Source organism: Ranitomeya imitator, chromosome 3, assembly GCF_032444005.1.
Source record: "Ranitomeya imitator isolate aRanImi1 chromosome 3, aRanImi1.pri, whole genome shotgun sequence".
Classification (NCBI taxonomy): Eukaryota; Metazoa; Chordata; class Amphibia; order Anura; family Dendrobatidae; genus Ranitomeya; species Ranitomeya imitator.
In genome coordinates, this window is record NC_091284.1 from 84,715,647 (window position 1) to 84,731,145 (window position 15,499).

At 41.3% G+C, this 15,499-nt stretch overlaps 1 protein-coding gene across 2 annotated transcripts in view; it reads left to right on the plus strand.

Moving 5' to 3' along the window:
* The window catches only part of GLRA2 (glycine receptor alpha 2), a 277,822-nt gene that overhangs the window by 110,520 nt on the left and 151,803 nt on the right, over nt 1-15,499 (plus strand). For both annotated transcript variants that reach the window (XM_069761037.1, XM_069761038.1), the window contains exon 4: nt 8,830-9,053. In XM_069761037.1, the coding sequence (XP_069617138.1) occupies nt 8,830-9,053 (224 nt within the window). The remainder of the gene's footprint in view (nt 1-8,829; nt 9,054-15,499) is intronic.

The following is a 15,499-nucleotide window of genomic DNA, read 5'->3' on the forward strand; positions in this document are numbered from 1 at the left end:
AAGCTCTGGGACGCAGAGGGAGCGCCTCCGCACCGTGAGTCGGTGCGGAGGGTCTTTTTGCGCCCTCTGCGTGGTCTTTTTGTAGGTTTTTGTGCTGACCGCAAAGCAACCTTTCCTATCCACAGTCTGTTCAGTAAGTCGGGCCTCGCTTTGCTAAATCTATTTCATCTCTGTGTTTGTATTTTCATCTTTACTCACAGTCATTATATGTGGGGGGCTGCCTTTTCCTTTGGGGAATTTCTCTGAGGCAAGGTAGGCTTTATTTTTCTATCTTCAGGGCTAGCTAGTTCCTTAGGCTGTGCCGAGTTGCATAGGGAGCGTTAGGAGCAATCCACGGCTATTTCTAGTGTGGGTGATAGGATTAGGGATTGCGGTCAGCAGAGTTCCCATGTCCCAGAGCTCGTCCTTTATTATCAGTGACTATCAGGTCATTCCGTGTGCTCTTAACCACCAGGTCCATTATTGTCCTGACCACTAGGTCATAACAGAGGACCATCAAAGTTGGATAGCTAGAGAAGTAGAGAAGTGGCTGAAGACACGAGGAATAGTTTTTTTTTTTACCTAAACCATTCTCTCTAAATTTTTTAAAACTCCTTTATAGGGAATCTGTCAGCAGGTTTTTTGCTAAGTAATCTGAAGATACTGAATTCAGCAATGTGTTACTTTTTTAGGCTGTGTGCTGTTGTCTACTTACAATGAAGATTTTATCACCAGTACATTATCATTGCTGGGACTTGCTGCCAAGTCTTCTGACCACACCCCCTCCTGAGATAAGTAGCTCACTGTCAATATACAATGTACACAGAGAGCCTAGTGTGGGTGAGGTTATCTTTCTCAGCTCCGCTACATGTTACATCTAAAAACTCTGATTGTATCACAATTGCTGCAGCCAGTAAAGTAAGTGATACATCATTGGAATCAGGATGTCTATTCCTGCATTATGCTCTTATCCGATTAGGTAGTAAAAACCTGGTGACAAATTCCCTTTGAGGACACATACAAGCTTATATTAATCACGTATTTTGAACGGACCATCATTCAATTGAATTGCTGCAGGTACCACTGACTTTTTCCTGTAGTAACCACTGAAGAAGAAAATCATATTAATGGTTATGTCTGGGATATGACAACCCTTTTGAAGTTAATTCAATGCTTTGAATGTTTTTGGGGGAGAAGTAAAAAAAAAGAAAAAAAGAAAATTAATGTCTATTATAGCAGTGAGGTCTCCCCAGACCGGTTACATGATCTACTTTCAGTAGATATACTTTCCTGGTTGATCCTAGATAGCATTTGAAAGTTGATTAAATTGCTTTATACCAGATTTGGTATCTATAAATTTTAATGATATGAAAATCAATATAGTAGGTAGAAAAGCCAATCTAATAAAATAATTAAGTAGTGGAATCTGCATAGTTTTTTGTATATCAATCATTTAAATGCCACCAGGGATCTTGAGGATAAATGACTATACCAGGGTTTAATTTCACATATTTATCAAATTTCTTCCTTCTGGTGGTATCAGCCATGTGGGATTGAATGGCAGCTTAGTGTGCGATAGTGACGGTATTACACAGCACCAGTACTTAGAATAAGTCCTTAAAGTGTACCTGTCACTCTATAGCAGGCATGATATAAAGCAGAAGCTGAGCAGGTTGCGAGATAGTTTTGTAGGAAAAGATTTAGTGTAACTTGTATTTGAACCATTGACATCATTGCTCATTTTGGGCTTAGGAGCCATGGGGACAGTACTAATCAGTCATTTTTAAACATTTAGCCAATAGCTGTCAACCATTTATTAGGACCGCCCAGAAAGAACAGGGTTTTCAGTGAGTAAAATACCAGTTAGGCTAAAGCCCACGACTGTTTTCTCCACATCCGAGAAAATCGGTTTGATTATACTAATCACATGCTGATCGGCGTTTGATCAGAGTGTGATCTGATTTTCTCCGAGGTGGAGAGAAGAAAAAAAGGTTCTTGGCTTCTTCTATAATGTCAGTTCGTGAACATCGGACCGTATTCTGTTGTCAATTGCGGTGCAATTTTTTTCATGGACCAATATACAGTAGGTGGATGGGGAAGTGCCATCAAATTTTTGGAGACAAATCATGCAGCTGCGATTTTTTTCCTCGGACTGACTTGGTCTGAGGAAAAAATTGGACATGTGCAAGGCCCCATAGAATAACATGAGGATGAGTGCTCACTGTCAAATCTTTTCCAACTAACCTATGTATCAATCTGCTCAGCTCCTCCTGATCTGTCATATGAAGTCTATTAATTATACAGTATTTACAACCTAACAGGTTCCCATTATGGATTAGGATAGGAGGATAGTTTTTAGGTTAATCCACTTTATGCAGTATCCAGATACAAGTCCTTACCACTCAATAAGAACAAAGGCTTCATTGCTACCAATTAAAATAAGATTATGGCTAATTCCTTTGTAGCACCCTTTATCCATTAAGATGCATTATTATTAGTGATGAGCGAATATACTCGTTACTCGAGATTTCACGAGCACGCTCGGGGGTCCTCCGAGTATTTTTTAGTGCTCGGAGATTTAATTTTCGTTGCCGCAGCTGAATGAAATACAGCTATTAGCCAGCTTGATTACATGTGGGGATTCCCTAGCAACCAGGCAACCCCCACATGTACTTATGCTGGCCAATAGCTGTAAATCATTCAGCTGAGGTGAGGAAAACTAAATCTCCGAACACTAACAAATACTCGGAGGACACCCGAGCGTGCTCGAGAAATCTCGACAGTAATAAGTATATTCGCTCATCACTAATTATTATGATGAAACAGCAGTATACAAATGAAGATTTTGGTTTGATTCTATATCATGAGTCATGAGGCAAAGCTCTTTAATCCCATACGGACATACGACGTACTGGTGCTTCATATGTCGGCTCCATGACTTTGATGCAGGCTCAGGAACTGTGAACATTTTGACCTTGATGCAGGCTCATGTATTTTTAGCATTTTACTAAAATCACAGTTTTCTCTGTGCAGATCTAGCAGTTCTCTGAATGCTGAGCTCGACATAACCCCGTAACCACACCTACACCACTGATTGGCCTGGCAGTTTGGACAATCTGTGGTGGGGGCGAAGTTATATAGAGGTCATGAATATGGAGGACTACCTAACAGCAGATTTTCAAGTCCTCTAGTGATAAAATCACTGTTTTACCAGCAGGAGATTATCATTCAGTGGTGTGGGCGGGGTTACTGGGTTATGCTTAGCATTCAACTGCTAAATCTGCAGCAGAGAAAACTGTGATTTTTTTCAAAACTACAGCAAGTAACCCAGTAAGTGACACATCACTATAATCAGGGTCTCTGTGCCTACATTTTGCTGCTCTCAGATTAGGTGGAAATAACCTGGTGACAGATTCCCTGTAAATGAGTTGTCTGGCAAGTAATATAGGTTTACAAAAGGCTCAGATTGGGTGAAAAAAATAATGACGCAATATTAACCTTAATATTCAAGTATGAGTGCTGCTTCTTTTATTTTTTTTGTTAAATCTATTCAAAGCCTTTTGTCTAAAAAAAAAAAATTACAATCCAGACACTCTCTTTAACGATCAAATGGCTCTCAGGTGCAATTTGTTAAAGGGAACCTGTCACCTGAATTTGGCGGGCTCTGTTTACAGTCCGATGGGTGGTGTTTTCTGTTCTTTCATGCAACCCTTCCTTTCCCGCTGGCCGCAATATTGTCTTGAATTTGATTAGGTTTCCTCCGTAATACATGCGTGCGCAATGCAATTTCGCCTTGCGCACGCGCAGTATGCTTTGCCCGACTGCGGGCAAAGCCAAAAAGCATTAGTGCGCATGCGCCGGCGCACTGTGTCCCGGAACACAGCGAAAGACTTCCGGGACATAGTGCGCCGCGCCTGCGCACTAATGCTTTTCGGCCTTGACCACAGTTGGGCAAAGCATACTGCGCATGCGCAAGGCGAGATTGCATTGCGCACGCGTGTATTACGGAGGAAACCTAATCAAATTCAAGACAATATTGCGGCCAGCGGGAAAGAAAGGGGTGCATGAAAGAACAGAAAACATCGCCCTTCGGACCACTAACAGAGCCCGCCAAATTCAGGTGACAGAGTCCCTTTAGAGAAAAAAATGCATCAATATCGAGAACTTGTGAATCCAGTCTGAAAGGAGTTGTCCGGTCTTAAACTACAAGCCTGCATTCACTCCATGTGACTGCATACTTGTGATTCCTCACATCACCCGCACTTCGTGCTGTGAGGATTCTCTGGAGTTAGAAGCGGGCGATCATGTGATCGCAAGTATGTGATTGGCATATTCCCGGCCATATTCCGACTAGACTGTGTCCAGCCATGCTCAATAGACTTGTATTAAGCGGTGCCGCGCTCATCTAGTCAGAATGTGTCTGAGAGTATGCCATACTTGTGGTCATATGATCGCCCTCTCCGGGGGCCAGCACCAGAGAATCTTCAGAGCGTGCAATGCTCCCGATGTGAGTATTCACAAGTCTGCAGTCACATAGAGCAACTGCAGACTTGTAGTTTAAGACCGGTCAACACGTTTAATGCAGTAATTCAGGCTAGACTGTCCTGGGAAAGATGGACTGTGTGAATTTGGACGTGTTCCTGAATAAAGTACGTTCCTCGCTGCTGCGGGGCAGATGTTTTGCATTTTTGCACCTGTACCTGCTCTGGTCTAGCATTGTTTATATAGAGTTTCTAAAATTGAATTATCACACAGAAAAGTAATTTATGCATCTGGTAGTAAGAATACATATGTGTTTTTGCAATCCTAAGAAAATTCTAAGCTATTAACTCAATTTCCAGCAAATTTGAATACATAATTTGCAGTTCCAAACAGCGAGTCACAACAAGACTGCAATTCCATATGGACACAACAGTAAATTAGAGCGCACCGCCAATAAGAAATCCTCGCTCTGTATCAGAGTTCAATGAAGCCTGCACTTTCCAAGCTTAGGAACCGGAAAGGGATCCAGTGATTTGATTGATCTATTTTGGCATTACTGGGATAACCGCATCTATTTTTCACTGATCTACATACCATATGGCATATGGAGGCCATTTAAAAACCCATCAACTCATTGCGACACCATTGTTCCCAAAACTGCAATGCATCATTTCTTCATAGCAAATGAATTATGGTTATTCATTGTGCATTGCTGGAGTGGAGGCTATCAGCGTCTGTTGTCTCGTGGAATTCGCCAATGCTGGATTTCTGTACGCTATGAACGCAATGTGATACTCTTCAGGTTTTAATACAAAAATAATGTGTTTTTTTTAAAGTTAGTTTAGTCATTTCTGTAACCATTGAGTATCTGATGTTCAGTGTTATGGTCCACTACACAAATGGGAAATTATGCTATGCACACTGCTGCCTTTATATCTAGAATTATGGCAGAAAAATGTAGATTAATACAAGAGCAGGAATGAGTTTTCTGCTATATATTATATATAGTTGCCCCAAGACTCTTACATTTCTGACACTGCAATATTCCTCATTTTTGTTACCATGCTATAATTAAACCTACAGATGATTCTCACAGTCTACAAATGCGACAAGTTTTTAATAGTTTGATTTCCACATAAACAGCGCCACTCATGTTCATATGCGTGCATTACATGTCAGACATATTTACATAAATGCAATGGCAAATACACCCAAAGAGTGTTGCTGTTTATGAATGAAGATGGCTTTTTTCTGTTCTCATACCTTTTTAAGGATAAGGACAGCACGGTGGCTCAGTGGTTAGCACGGTGGCTCAGTGGTTAGCACGGTGGCTCAGTGGTTAGCACGGTGGCTCAGTGGTTAGCACGGTGGCTCAGTGGTTAGCACGGTGGCTCAGTGGTTAGCACGGTGGCTCAGTGGTTAGCACGGTGGCTCAGTGGTTAGCACGGTGGCTCAGTGGTTAGCACTGTAGCTTTTCAGCGCTGGGGTCCTGGGTTCTAATCCCACCAAGGAAAACATCTGCACAGAGTTTGTATCTTCTCCTCATGTTTGTGTGGGAAAATTCATCAAAAGTTATTGCAATGTAGTGGCATAACTTATGTCAGAAAAGTACTTCAGTCTAGACCACACAGAATTTTCCATTCTGACATATGTTACTGTATGTGGCTATAACTCTGAGATTTTTTACAATCTCAGTGATTTTTAGATTTGTTTTATGACCCTTTGGACTTTTAGGTTAAGGCCGGTTTCACACGTCAGTGGCTCCGGTACGTGTAGTGACAATTTCCTCACGCACCGGAGACACTGACTCACGTAGACACATTAAAATCAATGTGTCTCTGCACATGTCAGCGTGTTTTCACGGACCGTGTGTCTGTTTGGAAAACACGGAGACATGTCAGTGTTTGTGGGAGCGCACGTATCACACGGACCCATTAAAGTAAATGGGTCCGTGTAAAACACGTACCGCACACGGATGCTGTGGTTATATTTTTTTTACTTAGTCTCACTATGGGACTTTTTTCACTTGTCTGAATGCAGGTTTAATACCCTGAGTACTAGTCCTGTGGGTTTTACAGTGGCAGGACCTAACAGGCCGCTGTAGCTGACCTAGAGGCCATTGGTTTGCCTTAGGTTGCCATAGCAACCATTGCCTCCCAATTATCACATAACTGTGGTACTTCTGGAGTGAAAGAGGAAGCCTCCTCCCTTTCACAACAACCTACATGCTATGGCCACTATTAACCATGGCAGGTAAAGGTTTAAGTGGCCGCGATCTGTGATTTCTCTGATCACAGCCAGTATAGGAAGATCTCAGCTATAATATACAGCTGACAACCTCTGCTTTGATCGTTACCTGTGTTTCTGAGCTTCAATGAGCCGGTGATGCACTACTCTGCCATAGGACATGCACCATGTGGTGTGCGAATGTTACCACCTCGCTATGGCAGGAACAAAAGAAAAAGAAAAGTAGTTCATGACGCCAGGGTGCACTGTATTCACTGCTGTTTCCTGGTAGTGTGATGATATGTAATGCACCCGATTGTCCAGAAACACAGAAAGGCCAATAGGCTATTGATAAGGTTTACTTGTTACATACAAAACACAGGTAAATCCAGACAAACGATGATTCAGCACAGATTCAATTCCAATGCAGCAAGCACAGGTATTTTCCAGTATAGTAATGCAGGTACATAAAGGGTTGACTTATTAACTCTTTAGTAATCTCCTGGTAGCAGAACATGGTAAGTGCATCACTTTATGCATATTTAAAGGAAACCTGTCACCCCGTTTTTTCAGTATGAGATAAAAATACCATTAAATAGGGACTGAGCTGTGCTTTACAATATGGTATTTTTTGTCCCTTGATTCCCCACCTATGCTGCCGAAATACCTTACAAAAGTCGCCGTTTTCGCCTGTCAATCAGGCTGGTCTGGTCAAAATGGCGAAATCGGCTTCAGGAAAATGGCCGCCGTGATCTCCATCTGCGCACGCGTGGCATCCCGCAGCCATTTTCCTGAAGCCCCGGGAAGCAGGACACTCCATCTGCGCACACGCGGCCTCAGGAAGATGGCCGCGCCCACCGATAAACCGCTGAATAGCAGATCGCGCTCTTTTTCTACAGCTGCGCAGTGGATTCGGCACTTGTGCATGCGAGAAGCCCTACGCCACCAACGGGAAGATAAACAAGATGTGGGGGAGAAACAGCGCTCTGACCACGCCCTTTTGACCAGACCAGCCTGATTGACAGGCGAAAACGGCGACTTTTGTAAGGTATTTCGGCAGCATAGGTGGGGAATCAGTGGACAAAAAATACCCTATTGTAAAGCACAGCTCAGGCCCTATTTAATGGTATTTTTATCTCATACTGAAAAAACGGGGTGACAGGTTCCCTTTAACCCACTTCTGTGTACTGGATTTTAAGGTACATCATCTGCAAAAGGAAACGTGAACATTGTGCAAACATAATGAGGTAGCCGCTAACAGTGCTATATCTTAAAGGGACATACACAACAACTTAAGGGCATTACATGTACATGTCTGGACTTTTGCAAAAATGTCTTTAACCCCTGCGCTGTACATGTTGAGAAAATGTTATAGTGGTTGCTCAAGAGTTAAAAAAAAATAAAAAATAAAATGAGATTAGCAGGAAGAGTTTAAAAATGAACTACCAGCTATGATGTGCAGTAGCGGCATGTGAAATCTTACTGACAAAATTGCTAACCTCCTTTTTAATTTTTTATTTTATTCAGTCAATATTTTCTTTGACAAATTGGGAGACCAAAAATACGGTAAATGACAAAGATAGTTAGTAATTTAAGTAGCTCCAATCGTAAATGAGACCCCAAAAAGTCACAATTTGTGCAAAAATGTGTAAATCTGCACGGCCCGGGATTATGAATCTCGGATGACTTGTTGGAGGTAGGTCTTCAGCGGCTTCTCTTCGCTCTGCTCTGATAGATCTTCTCCCATGTGTGTGACAACGGAGAGACCTATTAGTCTAGGGGAGTGGGACAAGGGAAAGCCGCCAGGGTCCTGCCTCAGACCAGTCATCTGAGATACATAGTCACTTACTTAAAGCGTGTTTTCTCTGAAATGCTGTGGCTCAGACAGCAATTTATGAAAGTTGTCATATGACATATGTTGGAAAAGCCCTTACATTTGTTTAGTGGACCATAATATTTTTACATAGTATTCCTGAAAGAGTATCTGTAAGTTTGCTTTACTTGTCTGTATTTGACTTGTAGAGACTCCTGCATAGAATTGTAATATATTGTTGGCCTCTAACAGGGAACACTAAGTTGTCACTTCTGCGCCAATAACTCAGTTCTTCTAATATAATAACTCTCAGCTCACTACTGTTATAGGACTACCGAGTGAACATTTTTTTGAGACAGCAATGGAACGACCCAAGACTGTCATATAGTGAATACCCGGATGACTCCTTGGATTTGGATCCTTCGATGTTGGATTCTATTTGGAAACCCGATTTATTTTTTGCTAATGAAAAAGGTGCAAACTTCCATGATGTCACAACCGACAACAAGCTTCTGAGAATTTTTAAAAATGGAAATGTATTGTACAGTATAAGGTAAGGAAAGTAACAGAACAAATCGATATCCTCTATCTATTTATATATCTTTTTCTCTATCGATCTATCTATTATCTATTATCTACCTATTTATCTATAATCTATTATCTATCTATCCATTATCTATCTATCATCTATCTATTATCTATCTATACATAATCTATCCTCTATCAATCCTCTATCTATCGTATCTATCTATCTATCTATCTATTATCTATCTATACATAATCTATCACCTATCCTCTATCAATCCTCTATCTATCTATCTATCTATCTATCTATCTATATATCTATCTATCTATCTAGCGATCTATCGATCTAGCGATCTATCTTTCATCTATCTATTATCTATCATCTACCTATTCTCTATCTATAATCTATCATAAATCCTCTATCTATCCAATATCTATCTTTCTATCTATTTCATTCCTTCTATCTATCTATTATCCATTTATCTATATATATATAGATATATATATAAGAACTGCAGTGCGCAGGTGCCGGGAAAGATGCCCACGGCCTGCGTACTGCAGTACTTTGCCCTCAACAAGGCAGAGAAGTAGGCCTGCGTAGGAGCGTGATGCCGGGGAGGGATGAAACAAGCTGGAGGGCGGCATCACAAGAAGATGGGAGGACCCAGACCTGCAACACCCATTAGACCAGACCGCACCGTACCGCCCTCCAGGGTGAGTATAATAAAACTTCTTTTTCTTATCTTGCAGGTCGGATCTGGGGTTATCTACAACATTATAGAATGCTGTACATAAGCCCTGAAAGGCAGTGGCCGCATCTTAAGGTACCTTCACACTGAGCAACTTTTGAACGATAACGATAGCGATCCGTGACGTTGCAGCGTCCTGGATAGCGATCTCGTTGTGTTTGACATGCAGCAGTGATCAGGATCCTGCTGTGACATCGCTGGTCGGAGCTAGAAGGCCAGAACTTTATTTCGTCGCTGGATCTCCCGCTGTCATCGCTGGATCGGCGTGTGTGACGCCGATCCAGCGATGTGTTCACTTGTAACCAAGGTAAACACCGGGTTACTAAGTGCAGGGCCGCGCTTAGTAAACCGATATTTACCCTGGTTACCATTGTAAATGTAAAAAAAAAAACAAACACTACATACTCACATTCCTGTGTTTGTCACGTCCCCCGGCGTCAGCTTCCCGCACTGACTGTGTCAGCGCCGGCCGGCCGTAAAGCAGAGCACAGCGGTGATGTCATGACATCACCGCTATGCTCTGCTTTACGGCCGGATGGCGCTGACAGTCAAGTCAGCTCTGCTGTGCTCTGCTTTACGGCCGGCCGGCACTGACACAGTCAGTGCGGGAAGGTGACGGCGGGGGACGTGACAGACACCGGAATGTGAGTATGTAGTGGTTTTTTTTTTTTTACATTTACAATGGTAACAAGGGTAAACATCGGCTTACTAAGCACGGCCCTGCGCTTAGTAACCCGATGTTTACCCTGATTACCCGGGGACTTTGGCATCGTTGGTCACTGGAGAGCTGTCTGTGTGACAGCTCTCCAGCGACCACACAACGACTTACCAACGATCACGGCCAGGTCGTATCGCTGGTCGTGATCGTTGGTAAATCGTTTAGTGTAATGGTACCTTTATAGCAGCCAAAACAGCTGACAGGTTTGCTTTAACTATTCAACTCTCATCATATTTTCTCTATCTACATCATGATATGTCTATTTTTTATTTCTATGTATCCTTTAATTACAATCTATCTATGATGTTTCCTTCTTTTTATTTCTTTTTCTTTCTCTTCCTTTCCATCTTTCTTCTTATTTAGTCTTTTTTTTCTCCTTTTCTACGTCGACAGTTTTCTGAAGTCATTCCAATATTTGTTTCCCTGTTGTAAGTAAACCATTTTAAGTCAGTGTTGCGTATCTAATGCTCGACAGCTCGTTACGTCGCTCTTAAATACAGCTCTGAACACCGTTTTGCATCAGTTTTCTAAGTACATTACCCAGTTCATTTCACAATGGCACCGACTGCCTTCTATTTCTCAGCGAAATGTCGCTTGATGTCACTTGAGGAAGAGATACCGTTCTATTCCATGTAATGGTTTGACAGGCTGCACGCACGTTCCTTCTTTGTAAAGATATGTGTGTTGGCTGATTAGTGATTGGACAGAAGAGAAAAGTATATTCCGATCTGGATTTTATTTTTAGTTAAAAGAGAATTTCTGATTGTTTTACGTATTCATACAGAATTGTCTTCTGCTCAGAAAGATAAAAATTCATTTTGTAATTAAAAGATATCTCGTAAAGGCATAAAAGGAAAACCAGATGTGTGTGTTCAACCTTTATTTAATTTGTATGGAAACAATGGAAATAGCATGACACTAATTTACTGATATTAGGTATAATTATATCTTAAATAACTGCTGGAATCGCCTATAGGTGGCCTATAGGTAGGATGTGCCACCAGTGTCCAATCAGTGTGGATCCGACAGCTTTCACCTCCCCATCCATTGCTATATCAAATTGGTCGAGGCACAAGTAGAGCCGGCAAGAAAAGTTGAACTTGGCAAAAGACTCTGATTACACATTGCAATAGTAATCCTACTACACAGGAAGCATTGTATGCCATGTTTGAGTTGACTTTGCTTGACATGTACAGTCTCTTGTATGGTATATTGTATATGTGGTTGTTGCTGTTAAATATACTGGCAAAACTTGGATATTTATCGGTGTACCCATATGCACATCATGATGGGGAGAATCCACCACCTGACATTTGTTGTAGCGCAGGGATGTCAAACTCAAATACACAGAGGGACAAAATTAAAAGCTTGGACAAAGTCAAGGGCCAACCTTGATATTTATTTAAAATATGTCTACAATTGTACAATTGAGGAAGTTTTTCCTTATCATCAAATATAACAATTAACTTTTTCATATGGAAATAAACTTAAAGGGGTTTTCCGACAAAGTACATTTTAATTAATAGATCTTAGAATAAAATATTGGAATGAAATAATATGTTATGTAAGAACAGTAAAAAACATATGACCCAATGGCCTAGCTTAATGTAATAGCAAAGGATAAAAACCTTGAATAGTACAGATAATAAAGTATGATGCAAACAAAAATGCCCTCAAACACAGTATGATACCCCCCACAGTGAGTTCCTCTACAGTACCCTCCACATGCATGTTATGAATCTGATGACCCTATTGTACCCCCTTCCCTTAACCCCCCCAATCACAGTATGATTCTCCAACTGTAATCCACACTAAACCCTCTATACAGTACAATGGCAACAAAAAGTGCTCCATACAGTATAATGGCCCCACATAGTGCTCCATACAGTATAATAGCCCCACAACATGCTGCATGCAGTATAATGGCCACACATAGAGCTCCATACAGTATAATGGCCCCACAACATGCTCCATACGGTATAATGGCCCCGCATAATGCTCCATACAGTATATTGACCCCACATAGTGCTCCATAAAGTATAATGGCCCCATAACATGCTCCATACTGTACAATGACTCCACATAGTCATTCATACAGTATATTGGCCCCACATAGTGCTCCATAAAGTATAATGGCCCCAAAACATGATCCGTACAGTATAATGGCCCCATATAGTGCTCCATAAACTATAATGGCCCCAAAACATGTTCCATACTGTATAATGGCCCCACATAGTCCTTCATACAGTATATTGACACCATATAGTGCTCCCTACATGAAGTTCATGAACTGTTTATTGAACTTTTGGTTCCTATTAACATGGGGTGTGACCACAAACATAATGAACTCTTTTAAAGGGGACTATTTTCCTGTGTTTTATATTGTCTGCAGGAAGAGTTATTCAGAGCTGGGTTAAAATGGTAATGGTGCAAGGCCAAAGAGGAGCAGTGGAGGTGGCAGCCAGGGGTCGGCATAGAGAGTCAGTGCTGATAAAAAATTGGAACCAGTGACCACTGACCACTCAAAGGGTGCAAGCAACAACATATCTTGAGAAAGGATCTGTAAGGGAATCGAGACCCTAGGGTTGAATTTAAAGTAGGGAGGTGTAGCATGTGTCCTGATATCCTAGCATTGGAGACTTGACCATTTCTGCAAATGTCAAATAGAGACTGCAATACCTGACAGTGGCTAGTGTCTTAAAGGAACTAGTCAACATATTATTACATATGGAAGTAGTTCTATAGCTGTGTAATGTTTGTTTCCCTATTAAAAAAATATACATGTAGGTATATGATGTGACAGTCATGATAAATCTACAATAGAAGCCAAAGATATGCAATCAAGCTGGAAGTGCCTTGGGGGAGTGTCAGTGGACTTGCACTGCTTATTCCTAGTGCACTGACACACCCACAGTGCACTTCCAACCTAATTTACATATGGCTTCTACACTAGATTTCTCATAACTGCACCTTTCGATATTTAAAAAAAATGTATTGTGTGCCTGCAAATCCACACCACTATGTATATACAGTACAGACCAAAAGTTTGGACACACCTTCTCATGTAAAGATTTTTCTGTATTTTCATGACTATGAAAATAGTACATTCACACTGAAGGCATCAAAACTATAAATTAACACATATGGAATGATATACTTAACAAAAAAGTGTGAAACAACTGAAGTTATGTCTTATATTCTAGGTTCTTCAAAGTAGCCACCTTTTGCTTTGATGACTGCTTTGCACACTCTTGCCATTCTCTCTTCAAGAGGTAGTCACCAGGAATGGTCTTCCAACAATCTTGAAGGAGTTCCCAGAGATGCTTAGCACTTGTTGGCCCTTTTGCCTTCACTCTGCGGTCCAGCTCACCACAAACCATCTTGATTGGGTTCAGGTCTGGTGACTGTGGAGGCCAGGTCATCTGGCGTAGCACCCCATCACTCTCCTTCTTGGTCAAATAGCCCTTACACAGCCTGGAGGTGTGTTTGGGGTCATTGTCCTGTTGAAAAGTAAATGATGGTCCAACTAAACGCAAACCGGATGGAATAGCATGTCGCTGCAAGGTGCCGTGGTAGCCATGCTGGTTCAGTATGCCTTCAATTTTGAATAAATCCCCAACAGTGTCACCAGCAAAGCACCCTCACACCATTACACTTTCTCCTCTATGCTTCACAGTGGGAACCAGGCATGTAGGGTCCATCCGTTCACCATTTCTGCATCGCAAAAAGACACGGTGGTTGGAACCAAAGATTTCAAATTTGGACTCAACAGACCAAAGCACAGATTTCCACTGGTCTAATGTCCATTCCTTGTGTTCTTTACCCCAAACAAGTCTCTTCTGCTTGTTGCCTTTCCTTAGCAGTGGTTTCCTAGCAGCTATTTTACCAAGAAGGCCTGCTGCACAAAGTCTCCTCTTAGCAGTTGTTGTAGAGATGTGTCTGCTGCTAGAACTCTGTGTGGCATTGACCTGGTCTCTAATCTGAGCTGCTGTTAACCTGCGATTTCTGATGCTGGTGACTCAGATAAACTTATCCTCAGAAGCAGAGGTGACTCTTAGTCTTCCTTTCCTGGGGCGGTCCTCATGTGAGACAGTTTATTTGTGGTGCTTGATGGTTTTTGCCACTGCACTTGGGGACACTTTCAAAGTTTTCCCAATTTTTCAGACTGACTGACTTTCATTTCTTAAAGTAATGATGGCCACTCGTTTTTCTTTACTTAGCTGCTTTTTCGTGCCATAATACAAATTCTAACAGTCTATTCAGTAGGACTATCAGCTGTGTATCCACCAGACTTCTGCACAACACAATTGATGGTCCCAACCCCATTTATAAGGTAAGAAATCCCACTTATTAAACCTGACAGGGCACACCTGTGAAGTGAAAACCATTCCCGGTGACTACCTCTTGAAGCTCATCAAGAGAATGCCAAGAGTGTGCAAATTAGTCATCAAAGCAAAAGGTGGCTACTTTGAAGAACCTAGAATATAAGACATATTTTCAGTTGTTTTACACTTTTTTGTTAAGTATATAATTCCACATGTGTTAATTCATAGTTTTGATGCCTTCAGTGTGAATGTACAATTTTCATAGTCATGACAATACAGAAAAATCTTTAAATGAGAAGGTGTGTCCAAACTTTTGGTCTGTACTGTATGTAGAACATGCTGAAAGGTTCCCTTTAAGAGACCTAAGACGCTATTACTGCTGTTGTTGCCATCAGTTGCTTGCTCTTCCCAGCTGTGAAAACTATAATGTACAGTGCTGGTCACCATTATTAGCACCCCTTCATTTTTTTCATAGACTGTACAATATCTTCAGAAATAAATGGAAATGTACAAAAGTTATATCATCAGGATTTTTTTAATCAGTGGTTCAAAGTAATGTAACAATAAAGCATTGTTTTTCAATTTACCTGTTGTAATTTCAAAGAAGAAATAGAATACACAGCATGTGCAGCAATAAATACACCCATAAATAATACTTGGTTGCACACCGTTTGGCATTGAT